We start from the raw sequence: 12,717 nt of genomic DNA on the forward strand, positions 1-12,717 counted from the left end.
AATAATTTCGATTTTATCACGATCCTATTTTTATTTTTATACATTTTATTTTTATAAATAAATCTACGAATAAATGTTATATTTACATTAACCTTGAGCTGAGATGGCTTTGGTTCTGTACGAAGTTTATTCTGAAAATTTTATTTTAATAAGAAAAAATCAACCTTTCTTTGGAATCTATATATTATTTCTACTTAATACTTCTTTCTTATCTACATTAGGTGTTTCTTTTAGGGGTAAATTTTCAAATTTGATAGTATTTTCAGTAAAATTACATCAAACTAAAACAAAATTCGCATTTCTTACTAAGTAAAATTAAAAAAAAACACATAAAACACACACACATAGATGTGTGTAGTCTGAAAGTGATACGTAATTTTTAATGTTTCAACAGTAAAAGAATATTTTCATTTAAGTTTTTTTCTGTTATAGAACATAAAAAATATATTTAAAAAAATATAATTAACATAAAAAGTATATTTTTTATGTTCTATAACAAATTATGTTACATCAACTTTAAATTTTCTTTTATTAGAAAGAAATGAGGGATGTATAATTTTTAAAATTAAAAAGTATTTTATTTGAATTAGAAAATAATTACATATTGATCAAATCAGATCACATACATCGTCATCATACACATGATCAAGTCAGATATGGTTGGTGAGCTATTCCACAACAAGAAGAGACCACTACAATTATTTACTTAGAAGGATCAAGGGAAACTATAGAAAATCTTCTTCAGAGGAATTAATCCAATTATAAATTGGATTAATAACAAAAAGATAGGTTGCTATCTAACCTATTAATATAACAGTTGCAAGAAAATAATAATATCCTATGTAGATATATCAACCATCTACAGTCGATATATTCGTATTTGGTTTTAACCTTATTTGAGTCCGTAGTTACAATTATTTTCATTATTAGGAAGTGAGAAATAAAATTACTAAGATGGACAAGAATAGTTCATTTTTTTTTTTAAATAGAGGCAGATATTACATAAACACCAACTGTTATAGAAAATACTAGTGTAGAGCATATTAAATTACTCTGTAACAAAAGTAGAAATAGAGATTATGCAAGTACTCCTGTTTTAATTTTGGTCGGGTTGTTTTAAATTTAATTATTAAAATGTAATACTAATATTATTATACATTGTTTTTGAATTAATATTAATTTGGTATTCTTAAATAAATTTTAAAGCCACTTCTTGTATGTACTCTTCATAAAAATTTCTTAGAAATTAGTTTTTGCAGAAATTTCTTTATAAATAATTAAATAATTTTTTGGTACTTACATTTCTTTTTCGCCAGATAAATAGATAGTTACAGAAAGCATTTTAAAGATTATTAAATTTTTTTTTCAAAGTAAATCTTTTCCCAATTTGTTTTTGATTTAATAAAACTATCAAATTTTTAATAGAATTTTTATTTTTAACTCTCTTACATACGTAAACGAAATCACCAATCCGTAGGTTATACATTTATAGATTTATCATAATAGTAACGAGCAAAATATTTATTATTTTAGCAATTTACCACTTTATGTAATTTTATTATTATTTTTTATGAGCTATAAAATATCAAGTCTTGTTTTATTCGGTATTTATTGAATTTAAACATGAGAAAATAATACTTTTAAAAGTATACCCGATTTCCGAACGTTTATTTATTTTTGTTCATTTATTAATAGATTAGATATGTTCGCAGATAGATAACGAAAAACGTGATTGAGACAATGTAAAAACCCCAAGCCCAAGATATCTTGTTATAAATCTAAAAACATTTTGCTTATAGCTCGTAAGTTTCCACAAGGTAGAAAATATTGCATTTTATGTGAATATTTTACTTTACTTTAACTATTTTTTTTACTTTAACTTCCATGCAAAATATGATTATGTACACTTACCATCAAATAACAGACGTCATATTAGTAAATATACAGAATGTCCTACGAATAAACGGAGAAACTTTCAGGACATGTTCTACTGGTGAAAATACCGAAAAACGTTCGCATAAACCTAGGTCCAGAAACACTTTGTTTTCGAGTTACGGTTAGCCAAATATTTCGCCCGGATTTCAGCTCTTTTAACAAAAAGAAGCCCTACTCTAAATTTAGGGACCGAAATTATGAGTAATATTGGTGGTTTCTTATGTAATTTGAGCTGAGAAATGGGATAAATTAGGTCCCAGAATTGTAACTCCAGTATTTTTTAAGATATCCGACGTAAAACACAAAACTCGGTGTCAAAAAACAAGTTTTTTTTGGGGTTTATAGTACAATAGCTTCGTTGAAACACTAATAAATGCGGAAAATTTATAAACAAAATTTTTAGGGATTTAATTTTGAGAAAATTAATGTAAATACAGCCAATAAAAAGTAAATAAAAACTTCATTACATACAAAAAGAAAATACGATTTTCTGTCTATTTTTCTTTGCCCAATAAAAAACCAATTTTTAAAATTTTTTATTTACTTTTTATTGGAAGAATTCTGCATAAGCAGAATATTAAAAATAATAATGCTTACGCGTAAATATTGAAATTAATTGCTACTGACGACACAAATGTTCGGTTTAAGAAAGAAATTGAACTGAAACCTTCAGACACTGGTGGCTCTGCCAATTGAGTTAACGAAACTATAGTGAGGTATCTATCTGTATTACTATTTTATTATTATAATCAATTGAACTATAGTAATAAAAAACATGAAATTGTCCTGAAAAAAATAATTATTTTCAATTACCCTCACACGTAATTGTGTAGGTTAAAAGACATAGGAATTCTAAATTTAATATTGACGTGTAACCCTCCGGAAATTATATAAAATATAACTTTGCCACCTCAGAAGTCGGTTTCAACGGCACATTTATTTCTACAAAGAAGAAAAATAAAGGTTATCTAAAAATATTTTGTTATTTTCTTTATGTACAGTAGAAAACAAAATTTTACTTATTCAAACGTTTATAATAATTTATACTTAAGTATATTATCACTTAATAATTGACCTGACTTAAGTAAAAACGTATGATTTACTTGTAAACTGAGTTTTCTAAATGTCAAAAAACGATTGAAAAAAGCTTACTAAAATCAGCAATAATTTACAGAAAATAAAAGGAAAATTTTACATTCTCTAAATGATAATTTAAAAAAATTAAATCCTTAACTTTTTTTTCTAGTCACTTTTATTATTATTATGGGCCAAGAATAAGTAATTTTATATTTTCAGAATTTAAGAAGCATTATTTCAGTTAGCATGAAAAAGTAATATGATATACTCTATTTCATTTATTAACTCTTTCAAGAAATAAAACTATAGCTGATAGTAATTATCTTGATTTTTATTATTTCTATTACAAATAATTAGTAAAGTTTTCCATTTGTAATTAATTCTTTTTAAGATAAGATTAATTAACTAATTAAAGAATTAATTCTTTTTAAAATAAGTTTAACTATTCATGAAACTAATTTTATCTTTGAAATTAAAAAAAAAATTATATATTGACAATTTTTAGTATTTTGATATGTTCAATAACACAACTAACTCATTAAAAAAAAAAAAAGAAAAAAATGCTTATTAGATTTCCTTACAATCAAAAATTATCAATGAATTAAAAAAACTTTTTGCTTGAAAAATCAAGCTAAAATACAGTCCTTTTTTAGTAAAACTAACAAATTTGTTACCTTTATTAAGAGAAATATCTTTATTAAAGCATGAGTTAAATCCCTAATTGTTCATTAATCTTTTAATTACATAATTTTCCTGATCTTTTTTAAACTGAATATTTATGATTGTTTTTTTTAAATTACTTTATTTCACTAGTTTTTTCTACAGAATAGAAAAAACGTATAGTCACCAAAAGAGCAGTAATAAAATCTTTATGATTTGATTTATTTTACATAATTTATTAATAAATAAATATATTCGTATATTAAAAAAAAATTGTTTTCAAAATTCCAATATTTAATTAATAATGAAACAATAAGTTACACTAAAATATGAATTCAAATTTAAACATAACGTACAAATAAATGCCATTTATAATCTGTATGCACAATGTTATTTCCTATTGTGTATTGCTTAATGCAAGTTATTTGATAACGCTTAAGTACCCCACATTACAAATAACCTTTATAAGTAATTACCACATATACATGAGTTTTTCCCAGGGGTATAAATTTACGTTTAATAACGAATGGAAACTACAGAAAATACAAACAAACATATAAATAAAATAAAAAACAATTAAAAAGAGATTTTTTTAATAAAATGTACAGGGAGTAGGATATGCAAATTGGTATACATTTATGTGTTGTTTAACTACTTTTATGAAGGCGCTAGTCTTACATAATTCATTAATACGATTACACATTCATTATATACCAAGTCTTTTCAATATTATATAATTCTAACTTTTTTAACGACTTTATTTATTATTAAGTAACTGTTTTAAATTTAAAGCTAATTATGATGTAGACCTACTTATTATTTTATTTCTAACTGACCATAAAAGAATAAATTACTATATTTCATGTTAAATTAATATTTATTAAATAAGTTACAATTGTGTATAATAAAGGTTGATCTATTTTAAATAACTAGTTTTAAATTCTTAAACAGATTAAGTTAGCTAATCATAATCTTCTATGAATATATCTTATAAATATCAATTGTATAATTTGTTGCGTAATTATAATCTAACAGCATATTAATACGTACAATTAATTATAACTGTTATTACAGTTGAGTTGTAATGCCAGTTTTCTTGTATTAATGTTTGTAAGTTTAAATAATTTAATTACCTTTCTTAGAGTTAACCTTTACATAAATTTCCTTAACTAGTTTTTTAAGCTCAGATTTATGGTCATTATAAAGTTTAAACGTAAATTACAAAATGTTTAATAAAAATAAAAATTTTAATTTTGATCAGATTATTTATTCGTGGTTTTAATATTTAGTATTCAACAATACTAATGTAAGATTTTTTCTTAAACATTACATATTTTTTTTTTTATTTACCCATTAAAAAAATTATACTTTCAGTAATAGATTAGTTAATTGGAATTCAGCTATATGCAAAAACTAACGTATAATAAGGAATATTTACTTAAAGTGATCCTTTAATGAAAACTAATAAATAGAATTAAATTTGTTCAATTTAATTTTTTATTAATTTTTTAAAATTAAATACGATACAATTTATTTTAATTTGTACTGAAAAGGAAATTGTTAAAAATTCGTATTACAATCAATTCAATTCTAATTTAATTATCCTTTGTGTTAATTTTTGAAAAAATCCGAATCAAGCTAACTTTTTTTATAAATTTCATATTTTTAATTTAAAATATTGATATAAGTTGATATTAATAAAATATTTGATATAATAAATTAATGTATAAAAATATTTTTAAATTATTATTGTTGCAGTTAATATTTAAATTAATTCATTAAATGCGTTAAGCCGTAAATAAATCTTAAATACATTTTTTATCTTAAATAAAAAAATATAAAATATTTTAGACATACCTTGTAAAAAATACATTAATTTCATTTTAAACAATTTCTACTTTGTAACGTTTTGTAAAAAACGCATTTTATATTTAAACTGAATAATAATGTTTGAATAATAAATTCGTAAATAACCTAATTATATTTAATGAAAATGATCTTATATTTATATAATATAATGTAGAATTTTATTACAGAACAAATTCACTTATATGCATGCGTATCAAGTGCCGCTGTAACGAACTGAAATTTACTTCCGCAGTATATGGAACACCTCCTTTGCTAAGCACTAAGTAACTGACGTTGCCTTTCGTGCTGAGCACCATATATAGGATGGAAATATGGCGCAATTCCAAAGAAGCCAGCTGATCTGCAGCATCATTTTATTTCTACGTATCGAATTCTGATATTTGATTATCTTGTTCAGCGACCTACTACAGATATTTTTTATTTTACTTTTCATAAATATCAAAGAACAAAGATTGCAAATATAAAAAATGAACTCAGTAAGCTACTCTCTAAAGTACGGGTATTTTTAGTTTTAACACTTGTTCTTTTCTTTTGCTGTTTTCTTAGTATCAATCTTGAACCTTTTATTTGAATTTCCGTTAATTCGTTTTAAATCTGTTCTATATTAATTTATTTTTTTTAATTATTCGTAAGATTTAAATATTTATTAATGATATTAAAATCCACTGTTCATTTTAATTATTTTTGCTAATAATAATTAATATAGTTTAATATAATTTATTGTTATTAATATACAATATATAATTTTCGGGATAGTTTGATTAAATACAAGTTTTTTATTTTTGTTTTTTTAATCTATCAATTTTTCATGTATAATAATGTTACCGAATTACATAGACTTAATAAAAATGTTTGTAGCTTATTTCTATTTGATAAGACTCAGTCGCTGGATAAATTTTAAACAATGGTCAAAATATAAATTATTAAGCACACATCAGTTTAAAACTTTTTTCACTTTCTTCTTTTTTTTGCAGGGGAGGGCATGGAAACACATTAAAAGATAACAATCATGTTCAAATTAAACAAATTTTCTAATTCTCTATTAAAGCTAAAATGAAATACTTAATTATTATTACTAATAATAATTATTAACTAATACTAATTATTATTTGAATGTAGTTTGCGTGATAAAATAGCCAGTAATAGATATAAATCAATAATGTCAACAGATTACATTCGACAGTTATTAACCTAAGTTGTTAAATTTTTATTCTCATAATAATTCTCATATTACTTCTCATAAAGATATTTTGTTTTTTAAATATTTATAAATTTTTTCATCCAAATATTCGATTTCAATACTTTTTAATAGCATCTTGAGGATCGTTGAGTCCAAAAAAATTTTTTTTCATTAGGGTAATTTGAATGTCTTTTTATTTATCCATTATTTGCCTGATAGTATCAACAATAAATTAAAGTAATAAGAATTCAGCTATACGCAAAAAATTATGTGTAATAGAAATGGTTACAAAATGTCTTATTTATGGTTAAATCTTATATAAATGGTTAAATTAAGTTATTTATTAAGAAAATTGGTACTTTGTTGAAAAACGACAAATAAGTATGAAATACTTATTTTTGATTTTATTATTAACTCGATTTATGTCAATTTATTATTAACTACTGACTGTCATTGTATTATTAACGAAATTTATTTAAATTGTGTACAATACGATTTATTTTTTATTTTTAGTGAGAAGGAAAAACTATTAAAAATTCATATTAGAATCAGTTTAATTTTAATGTAATTTTATGTCTGCTCTAACGTAACAGTCTGCTTTCATTTACCAAAGTAAAAGATTTGTTTGGAGTTATACAAAAATTAATTTCCGGTAAATTTTGTTTGCGTAAGGAAATTATTAATGCATGTATACATGTTTCAAACTCTTTTTAACTTAGCGCGCGCGCACACACACACACACACACACACACATTCGTGCGTCTATGTCAAGAAATACAGAAGCTCAGTTTTTAACTTAGCTGTGTACTTTCCTTTTTTTTTCAAATTATTAGATCTATTTTAATGGTAGATTTTTAATGAAGATAATTTCCCATTTGTTTGTTAGATGATTCATAAATTATGCAAGTAACAATTTTTATTACTTCTGAGAAGTAAAGACTATCAACTTTTGATACAAAATATTCTTAGTAACATTTATGTCTTTTATCTTAGTCTCTTGTTTTATTGTAAGTATTTATTTATTCTCCGTTTTTTGATGATGTTTATAGAGCATTCCTCATAATCAATACTTTATTTTTTATGATTAAAACTGCTGTTTAATTCTGAAATATAATAAAAATTATTCATTTATTATTTTATTTAAATTTAAACAGAAAATAGGTTATAAAAAATTTAAACAAGAAAGATTGTTTTCACTTTGTAGGAATCCATAGATTGCAATCATATTATCTTTATAATATTAGAAGTTTAACTATCATCCTCTAGGTAATATATATTATTTCTACCCATAAGGAAAATCTCAGTAAAAGTTTCAAAAAAAAAAATTGCATGAAATTTTTTTTTAATTTTATTTGTTTCAATTCTGGTCCCCTGAAATCTTTTACTGTACAAAAAATAGATTACTTTATCATACCAAAATATAACTAAGAAAAATGTATGATGGGATAAAAAACTCTCGTTTGAAATTTCAAAGACGTTTCTCAAAAATTTATATGTAATTTTATTTACGTTAACTTTCGCCGGTTAATACTAATGCTAAAATGCATATTGAGTATGAAAACTGAAAAAACCTAAAAAATGGAAGTTAGTTCAGCTTCTGTCTTATTACTTTTTTTATTAAGTGCATCTTGAACGAATAACTTTCAAAAATCTATTTTTATCAAGAGAGGCTATACCACTGATAAATATTTCAAGTGAAAAAGTAGAATAAATCTCTAATATTTCAATAGTATAAAGTGCTACCAACCTATTAAAAGTATTGAGTATAAGCAATGTTAAGTTTCGTTAAAACGGGCCATGTCCTTCATGTCTAACCTCGTTCAACAGACTTAAATTAGAATAAGGACACAAATTAAAATAAACAAAATCAATAAATCAAAAGATCTTTTACTGTAGTTTTATATGACACGTAGAAAACAAACTTTTAACATATGTCAGACGATAATACTAACTATATGTACAATGCAGAGAAAGCGCTCTCTACGTAAAATCATCTACTTAAGAAAAATTTTATATCTAATTGAACTTTATTAAGTCAACAATAAAAATATTAATGCTCGAAAAAACCGCTGTAAAATTCGACACGCTTTCTATTAAACCTTAATACAATCTAATTTTCGTGTTATTTGGATCAAGTTAAACTTAAATCATCCTCAAAGTTCGATAAATACATAGGTAAGAAAAATTACTTATTTTTGTCCAACAGTTTTTGAGTTTTAATGAACATCGATAGCCGGTCGCCGTGGCGCGTGTGATAGAGTCTCGGCCTTTCGTCCGGAGGTCCCAGGTTTGAATCCCGGTCAGGCATGTCATTTTCACACATGCTAAAAAGTTTTCATCTCATCCTCTGAAGCAATACCTAGCGGTGGCCCCGAAGATTAAAAAAAATAAAAGAATATCGATAAGTATACAAGAAGATTATGATTTATTCTATTCGGAAAATATATTTACGGTATAAATAAATTTTCATGTTAAATAAATTCAGCAGTATATATTTATAAACAACGTTTCAAACGGTAAAAACATCAATAAAATGTGTGCCTAACCTATAAAATAGAATTTTGACATTTCTGAGTACAACTTTCTGTCAATCCAGCAAGATACATTTTAGCTGTACAAGCTAAATATGAATATTCATTGTTCAACTGCTATCAATAACATATTTATGTTAGTACTAAAACTAAAAATAACATTATTAAATCAAAATTGCATTTATATTATAGACAAATTTGCTCAATGCATTCATAAATTATACTTGGTCGTTATTATTTTTCTGTATTTATAATATTTACATTTAATTACAACATAGACTGAAAGAAGAAAGTAGCACTAACATAAAATATCTTTACATTTATTTCTTTATTACCTTTTTTTTATTCACCATTTTGCTTTAATGTTTAACACAAAATATTACTTTCTTTCTGTAATTTAACAGACATAAAACTGATAATTTGTTTTAATTAATTTATAAGTGAAAAAGTAAACCTTGAACTTATGTTCATTATAAAGAACAAAACTTTAAAAAACAAAGTTTTAATAATTGGCCTTCTTGCATGCAAATTTACTGTTCGTGGCTGGAGGAAAAAAATAGGATAAACTAAATTATAAATGTACTTATATATCCGTTTTGTTTTTTATTTAATTTCAACTGATAAAACAAAAGTTTAAAAGAAGTATTTACTGAACTTATCACACTGATCATTAATAATATGCTCTAATTAAGTCTTATGACTTAATTAGAGCATAATATTAATGATCAGTTAGGAGTTAATAGGATTATTCCTATTCCAACACTAAAGAAACTGTAATTAAACTTTAACACACTGATATTTTCACTTTAATTAAAATAATTTTTGACATTTGAATTATAATAAAAAAAATTTAATTCTAAGTCAAAATGAAGCAATTACCAAAACTTTTATTTCAAAGATTTTAATTTCTCATTTGTTTTTTAAATGATCTACTGAATATTTGCAAAACTGTTCTCCACTTGAAACATAAGAGTAATGGGATTCTTTGATAAATTTAAAAAGATTACCTCATTTGCAAATAAACAGAATTTTTCAGTTTTTTCTTCATAATTAGTTTTATATGAATTTCTTTTTAAATTAAAATATTATTTAAATGTTAAAGTAATTCAATTTCTGGCTTTCAACTGGAAGGCAGAAAGAAACTGGAAGGTTAAATTATCAATCAGGTTTAACATTTGACATAGTGTATCTGTCATCCATATTATAAAAGGGTATGTTAAATATAATTCTGGGCAGGATCATGTAGTTATGAATTTAAATAAATAAATAAATTTGAAAATAAAAAATAAATTTATCTTAATTAGATTGCTCTGGGCAGCATTAGTCAACCTCAGTTTATGAGTTATATATATTTATTGCAATTTTTTATTTTGTTTAATTTTTCCAAAAAATTTTATTATGCAGATGGTAAATTTAATTATTGTTTACTTAAAGTAAATGACTCTAAAACAATTCTAGCTCTTTTCTGTCGTTTATTTAAAACACTAACATTTATTAAACTTGATTTAAATTTTAAAAAGATAAATAAATATCAAAAAATATCCAAATTACCCAACCTGCATTCATCAAATATTCCCTTTTCCCTCATGTTGTTATTAGTGGAGGAACTATATTGCTAATTTTAAACATGAAAAGTGTGTACGACACTAAAAGAGTTCTGTCTGTGCAAAACACATTCTTTGTTTGTGTTGCCTATGCTAAATTTTTTACTGCTTTAAATATAAAATGAGAGATTAACGATGTAGTAAACTGGAATACAATGATTATGATGAATACTTGATTTAAGGCACTTTATAGAATCTTGAGGTGACAGTTGACAAAGGTGAACCTGAAAGGTGAAAAGTTGACTGGAGATTTTAGGTGCTGATTGGATTTAAATTAAAATTTATAAATTTAGTTAATGAAAATCAAATACTGATGAGTTTTATATGACTACTACTAATCCTTCTTATTACTGTGCAGGGTAGTTATGTTTGAAACTATTTTGAAACATACAGAGACACATTAATTTGTTGCACATACTAAACAATCCAATCTTTTGTATGATTGTTTTGAATCTGAGATATGTTTGTTTTGAACGTCACAAAGTCACGATCACTTTCTCTGAGAGTAACATTTTTATTAAAGTATGAGTTCCTGTGGTGAACATAGTAAAAATATCTCTTTTAAGGCTGAATATCTTCTGCATTTTGGTGTGCTTGACATGGTACATAACAATATACTTAGCTCAGCGATAAGGACAATGGAAAATGTCTTCAATTCTCACTTTCCTTAAACCAGTCACAGAATGCTTAACCCACCGGGTTGGTCTAGTGGTTAATGCGTCTTCCCAAATCAGCTGATTTGGAAGTCGAGAGTTCCAACGTTCAAGTCCTAGTAAAGCCAGTTATTTTTACACGAATTTGAATACTAGATCGTGGATACCGGTGTTCTTTGGTGGTTGGGTTTCAATTAACCACACATCTCAAGAATGGTCAAACTGAGAATGTTACAAGACTACACTTCATTTACACTCATACATATCACCCTCATTTATCCTCTGAAGAATTATCTAAAAGGTAGTTACCGGAGGCTAACCAGGAAAAAGAAAGAAAGAAAGACACAGAATGCTTATTTTTTGGAGAAACTTCCCCATTCCATGTCAGCTTGTCTCTAACCACTTAATTATTGCATCTACCAAATAAATCCTTTAGAGAAATGTAAAATTTTACTTTTGTCGGTACTAATTTCTTAAACTCCTATTCAACTTTTTAAATGTGATATCAACCACAAAAAATAACTTCATATCACTGTAGTTAATAACATTAAATAATTTTTAGTATTAATATGATCTTTTTGTTTCAGTATATGCTATGTTCTGCATTATTTTATAATAAATTGTATTACTCAATTTATTTTTCATTTTTTAGGTATTAATGTGGCAGCATTTACTGGAGTATCATTCTTGACTCATAGCCTCAGTAACAGTACTGGTGCAGTGGTAGGAGTGAGAGCACGTACTCTTTCACCAACTGGATTATTATTCTATGTACAAACAACTTCCTTCATTAATATGGCACTTTATTTGCATAATGGACTGTTAAAATTTCTGTTTTCATGTGGATTACAAACAATGCTGTTTAGTGAACTAAAAGATCGTGTCAACAATGGTTATCAACTTAATATTGTAGCTGTGTAAGTTCTAGAATGAGTGATGAAACTTTTTTTTAGTGTATTATCATCAGTAAAATTATAATGATTATGATTATAAAGTTATAGGATTTTTAGGTGTTTCTTTCAGATGTCTAATTTAGCAACTTTTAGATCAATCAGCTACATTACAACTTATAAGTACATTGTGTAGAATTGCACAGTCACAGAGCAAAGAGATCACAACATTTGGTTAATTAGAATCTTTCGATAATCTGGATTCTTAAAAAAAAAAAAAAGAAAGAAATATGTTAGTAAAATTTGCATTTTATTCAG

At 24.7% G+C, this 12,717-nt stretch overlaps 1 protein-coding gene across 1 annotated transcript in view; it reads left to right on the top strand.

Moving 5' to 3' along the window:
* Positions 1 to 12,717, top strand: part of eys (eyes shut) — a 96,271-nt gene that overhangs the window by 50,585 nt on the left and 32,969 nt on the right. The window contains exon 9 of the mRNA XM_075357709.1: positions 12,162 to 12,426. Coding sequence (XP_075213824.1) covers positions 12,162 to 12,426 — 265 coding nt within the window. The remainder of the gene's footprint in view (positions 1 to 12,161; positions 12,427 to 12,717) is intronic.

Source organism: Lycorma delicatula, chromosome 2 (assembly GCF_047948215.1).
Source record: "Lycorma delicatula isolate Av1 chromosome 2, ASM4794821v1, whole genome shotgun sequence".
Classification (NCBI taxonomy): Eukaryota; Metazoa; Arthropoda; class Insecta; order Hemiptera; family Fulgoridae; genus Lycorma; species Lycorma delicatula.